The sequence below is a fragment of the Echinops telfairi genome, unplaced genomic scaffold (genome assembly GCF_000313985.2).
Source record: "Echinops telfairi isolate 266 unplaced genomic scaffold, ASM31398v2 ScPeMD7_5592;HRSCAF=6446, whole genome shotgun sequence".
Classification (NCBI taxonomy): domain Eukaryota; kingdom Metazoa; phylum Chordata; class Mammalia; order Afrosoricida; family Tenrecidae; genus Echinops; species Echinops telfairi.
This window is the reverse complement of record NW_022109491.1, coordinates 24,164,717-24,170,765: the sequence shown is the minus strand read 5'-3', so window position 1 is coordinate 24,170,765 and position 6,049 is coordinate 24,164,717. Positions and strand designations below refer to the sequence as shown.

The window sequence follows — 6,049 nt, the reverse complement described above, 5'->3', positions numbered from 1 at the left end:
GCTTCTTCCATGTGGGCTTTGTTGCTTCTCAGCTAGATGGCCACTTGTTTATCTTCAAGCTTTTAAGATCCCAGATGCTATATCTTTTGATAGCCGGCACCATCAGCTTTCTTCACCACATTTGCTTATGCACCCATTTTGTCTTCAATGATCGTGCGTGTCGGGAAGGTGAGCATCCCAGAATGCCAAATTATTAGAACAAAGTGTTCTTGCATCGAGGGAGTACTTGAGTAGAGGCCCAATGTCGTCTGCTACCCTAGTACTTAACATGTAAGTACAAAGATCTATTTCCCTATCTTGTTTATAAATATATTTACATATGTACATGCCTGTATTTAGACCTCTATAAGTGTCCATTGCCTCCTAGTTCTTTCTTCCATTTCCTTTTACTTTCCTCTCATCTCACTATCATGTTTGGGGAGGCATCGGTTTAAGTTAGCATTTCTGTCGCTTGGAACCAGAGGCTTGCTGACCAGATGGAGGTGGCTACTGAGTGTCTGTCTCCCTCACTAGACTGTGAGCTCCACGAGAGCAGGGGCCATGCCCATGTGGTGCCACACGGGGCTTGCTGAGCCCTGCCTGGTACATAGTAGGTGCTCAGCCCACACAGGCTGGAAGGATGGCCGCCTTTTAGCTGGATGACGTTGGGACCGTCACTGCCACCCCTTGGTGACCTCAGCTGCTGCCGGGGTAAAATGCAGGTGATAGTGCCAGCCAAAGACAGACCTGTGAGGTGCATCTTGTGGGGTGTAAAGGGCTGGACAAAGGCAGGGGCTGCCGTCCTCACCTCCTGGGCCGGGCATCCCTGGTGCCGTGGGCCTGGTCTTGGGTGAAGGCTCCGTAGTCCCCGGGGCTCCTCGGGGACCGAGGCATTGGCTCTCCCTACCCGCACTGGGGTGTGGAGGCAGGGTCTCTGGGGTTGGCGAAGAGAAAGTGGCAGCTGCTGCCGCTGCCTCCAAAGCTTCTCTGGACGGTGCCATGTGGCGTCTGCCTGGGGCATGTGGGGCTGCCAGCACTGTGACCTCACAGTGCAGGTGGGTGGGGACCCCAGACCAGCCTCCAGCTTGGCCCTAGAACCTTCCCTTGGAGGGAGCCGTTGTAATCAACCTTCCTTTAAAATAAGGGTTAAAACAAACAACATTGTTTTTTGTTTTGGTCATCAAATACAAACTATAAAATTTGTCAGTGATGACTTTTAGTACAAGCATCGTGATGATCATTGCTTCGAAAGGAAACCCCATGGCCATGAAGCGGTCACTCCTCACGCCCCTCTCCCCAGCCCCCACCCAGCTGCTGTCCAGCTGGATCTGACTCGTGGGGATCCAGGGGTGTCAGAGTTAGCTGGGCTCCGTAATGTGTTCAATGTCCAATTTTTCAGAAGGAGGCCAACAGGCCTGTCTTCTGAGGCACCGTGGGGTGGATTTGAACCCCCAACCTTTCTGGTAGCTGAGAAGGTGTTTGCACTACCTAGGACTTTCCTTCGCCACCAGGGCAGGTGGTTTGCGATTGGCTGCTAACCTGAAGGTTGGCAGTTCCAACCCACCCAGCAGCTCTTTGGAAGAAAGGGGTGGAGAACTTCTTCTACAAAGACTCAGGACCAAGCAAACTCACGGTCACCGCGTCAGTTCTGACTCACAGAAACCCGCCAGTGCGGGCAGAACTGCCCCTGTGGGTTTCCGAGATTGTAACTCTTTATGGGAGTAGAAAGCCTTATGTTTCTCCTGGGGAGAGGCTGGTGGTTTTGAACTGTTTACCTTGTGGGCAGCAGCCCAGGGCTGAACCACTATAGAGCCAAGAAATCCCTTTAGCGGTCTGTTCATGGTGTTACCATTCATCAAAATCAGCTCGACGGTAACAGCTTGGTCTCTTCGGAGGTTCATGGGAATGCGTTTTGCAACACTGAGTTTTTACAAACTGGTGGACTATTTTGCAGAAGACGGAATAAAGTTCACAAGTTGCTGTTTTCAGAAAGAGTTCCTTTTACTAAGGAAAAATAAAAGCATAAACTAAGTGGGAAGGCCCAGTTAATTAATTTTTCTCTCTTCGCCTTGCTTGATTATTGGGATCGTGAAGCTAAAACAAAATCGGCTTTGTCTCCTGGTGGCGATGGCCCAAGTTGCAGGCGGAGTACCTACGATAGGCAGAAAGCTGTTCTTAGAGCTGGCGGCTGATTGCAATCATAGCGACCCTGCGTACAGCATAAGGAATCGGTGCCCATCCTCACAGTGGTTCGCTGTTGTAGCCCCCATGCCAATCCACCTCGTCAAGGGTCTTCCTCTTTCTCACGCCCCTTCTCCTTCACCAAGCATGATGCCCTTCTCCAGGGCCTGGTCTCTCCTGATAACATGTAGCAGTTACGGATGACCCCCAAAAGAGATCCTCAGACTAACCCTTGGGGCATGTGAATATGCTAGAAGACATGACAAAGGGAAAGAGGGGTTGCTGATGGAATAAAGTTGGTAATTTGTTTCTCCTAAAGGAAGGAGGTGGAGAAAAATAAGAAAGGTGATGATCCTCTTGGGTGCACACATTGGGTGGACCCAGTAGACGGAGGGAGGCAGAAAGCAGGAAGAGGTGACAAAATGAAAAAGAGTTGGCCTGACTTTGCTGGATTTGCTGATGGAGGCATGAGACCTCGAGATGAGGGATGGAGGTGGCTTCTAGAAGCTAGAAAAGGCAAGAACTGTAATTCTCCCCTGGAGCCTCCAGGAAGGAATGCAGCCCCACTGACACTGTGATTTCAGTCCATTGAGAACCACTTCAGACTTCTGATCTCCAAATTGTAAGATAATGCAGTGATGTTGTGATAAAGAACTAAGTTTATGGTCATTTGTTACAGCAGCAATAAGAACATAATACAGTATCTCAGTACCTGAACTGCTGCTGCTATAATTGTTACAAGGGCCTTTCAGATACAGAACAACAAAAACCATTTAAACACCTACGGTGTTCCAGGCTACCACTCATCTGTTCAGATTGTTGCTCTATGGTTGCTAATATGTTGCTGTGGGTGTTAGTCTGGGAAGACTAGAGAAACAAATCTAGGGAGACTCATTCGTGTCTAAGAAAGAGCTTTATATAAAAGAGCAATTGTATATTGAGAAAACAACCCAGCCCAGTCCAGATCAAATCCATAAGTCTGATATTAGCCCTTATGTCTGATACCAATCTATAAATTCATCTTCAGACGCACACAGGCATGCAATGGCACTGAATGCAGGAAGATCACAGGCCAGTAGATGGAAAGTCTTGTGGATCCAGTGGCAGTGGAAGCATCTCAGTGCCGGCAGGGGTCTCCATGTGGCTCCTCCAGCTGCAGGGCTCTGGTGTAGCTCCATGTGTCTTGTCAGCAGGAAGACAAAGCAGAAGGTCTGTATGTATCTGGCCTCCAGTGAGCTATTTAACTCTGTGACACCTCCAAATGAGGATATCAAGCTGTGACCTGATTGACAGGCTAGACTCCACCCCTTTGCAAGTTGACACCAGATTATGTAACTACCACACTGTGATGCTGATATTTCTATATCCACAGGCATTTGAATTGTGGTGCCAGAGAAGAATATTGAAAATACCATGGGCTGCTAAAAGGACAAACAGATCTGTCTTGGAAGAAGTAGGACTAGAATGCGCCTTAGAGGCAAGGGTGGCACGACTTTGTCTTATATACTTTGGACATGTGGTCAGGAAAGACCAGTCCTTGGAGAGGACATTATGTTGGGTAGAGTGGAGAGGCAGCAGCAGAGAGGGAGGCCCTCGGGAGAGGGATTGATTGACAGCACGACCATGGCCATAGGCTCAAGCACAGGAACAGTTGTGAGGATGGTGCAGAACCCAGCAGTGTTTCGTTCTGCTGTGCTTAGGTTTGCTCTGGTTTGGCACCGGCTCGATGCACCTAACAACAACCCAGGGAAAATGTTTGACGTAGGAAGCATGGAGAAGAAAAAAAGATGCAATGAACACACACAGTCCTTGTAGCAAGATCCTGGTGGATGCTCAGCCCACTACACAAGGTAGCTTATGGATCAGGACCAAGGGCTCTGAAGGAAGAAGTCCAATTAGCACGGAAGACAGTAATTGAAAACAAGGCTCCAGAAATGGGCACGATACCAATTGAGATGTTCTGACAGATGAATACAGTGCTGGAAACACTCGTCAATGCTCCCAAATGTGGAAGACATCTACCGGGCCACCTGACTGGAAGGGATTCATATTTGTGCCCATTCCAAAGAAAGGTGATCCAACAGGATGTGGGGATTATAAAAAAATACATTATTTTCACATGCAAGTAAACTTTTGTGCAACATAATTTTTTCTAAAAAAATGGTGGCAGCAGTACCTTGACAGAAATTCACACTGGATTCAGAAGAGCACATGGAATGATGGCTAGCATTGCTGATGTTGGATGGATCTTGGCCAAAAGCAGAGAATACCTGAAAGGTGTTTACCTCTGTTTTATGGACTGTGCAAAGGTATTCAACTCTGCAGATCATATCCAATGGTGTGTACCATCGCGAGGAAAGGGAATCCAGAACAATTAATTGTGCATTTCAGAACCTGCACATAAATCACAAGGCAGTCAGACATTTGAACAGGACAAAAGGATACATTGAAATATGTGCATCAGGATTGTATCCTTTCACCACATACATCAATCCGTATGCTAAGAATGCAGTCTGAGCAGCTGCGCTGCATGGAGAACAGGGCATCAGGACTGGAGGGAGACTCATTAGCAACTTGTGTTATGCAGACGATGCAGCCATGTTTGCAAAATAAATGCAGATCTGAATCACTTACTGGTGGAGGTAAAAAACTCTCACCGACAGCTTGGATTACCCCTAACATAAAGAAAACAAAAATGCTCCCAACCAGATAAAGAAGCACCAGCATAATAAAAGAAAATATTGAAGTTGTTAAAGATTTCCTTGGACTTGACTCCTTAAACAATGCTTCTGGAAGCACCAGCCGTATTGCACTGGGCAAATCTGCTGCAAACACAGGGTCCATAACGTGTTAAAAAGCAGAAATGTCCACCTTGAAGACCAAGGTGAGTCTGACTCAAGTCAGGGTTTAGAGCCAGTTCTAATTGGTTCCATCAGACCCAATCTTAACCATTTCGGAGCAAGTGGAATAATTGCAGGAACGGAGTAAGTCAAAGCTCTGGAAGAAAAGCGGTGTACCGAGCGCTCTCCGAATCCTGACCCTGGAGAAGGGATCAATGCCAGGACCGTTGAGAGCGGCACACCTTCAAAGGGACACGGTTGCCACCCTCTGAAGTTTGGTTGTTATGGACTCCCCCCCCACCTTTTCTTCTAAGAGGGGGAGTAAGTTTCTAGCAGGGCCTGTGATTTTTACAACTTTGGTTATTGCCCCAATTCACTCACAGTTTGTCGATTCAGGCCCATTCCAATTTTACTTCATCTACTATGACTACACTAGGATAAACCAGTGTGAAGCCCTGGTATTTTTGATCACTTCATATTCACGTGAAAGCTGGCAGTGAATAAGAATTAGTCTTGAGTGATGGTGTTGGGAAGAATATGGACTATTCCATGGATGGCCAGAAGAAAACACGAATTTGTCTTGGAAGAAGTATAGTGAGACTGCTCCTCAGAAGTGAGGATGGGGAGACGTTGGCCGGAGAGGCCAGTCTCTGGAGGGGAACACTCTGCTCGGTCAAGGAGAGGATCAGAGAACCGGAGGAAGACTCTCAATGAGATGACTTGGCAGTGGATGCCAAGACCAGGTTCAAACATAACAATGATTGTGAGGCTGCCACAGGACCGGGCAGGGTTTCACTCTGTTGTACATAGCGTTTCTGTGTGTTGGAGCTGACTTGGCAACCCTAACAACAACAGTGTGTTCCCGGCAGTGAACACAGGCAGTGTGAAGTGTCAGTTCTCACCCCCGGGGATGGGGTAAAGTGGCTGCAAGAGTGTCTTGCATACACCAACGGCTACTTGCATACAGCTGATAATGTATGTTATATGTTGCATATAACAAGACAAACATGCTCGCTTTCAGGGCAGGGAAGTGTCTGGGCTCTGGGGAC

At 47.7% G+C, this 6,049-nt stretch overlaps 1 protein-coding gene across 1 annotated transcript in view; it reads right to left on the bottom strand.

Moving 5' to 3' along the window:
• Positions 1-873, bottom strand: part of SUN5 (Sad1 and UNC84 domain containing 5) — an 18,410-nt gene extending 17,537 nt beyond the window's left edge. The window contains exon 1 of the mRNA XM_004698222.2: positions 788-873. Coding sequence (XP_004698279.2) covers positions 788-873 — 86 coding nt within the window. The remainder of the gene's footprint in view (positions 1-787) is intronic.
• Between the last annotated feature and the right edge of the window lie 5,176 nt (positions 874-6,049).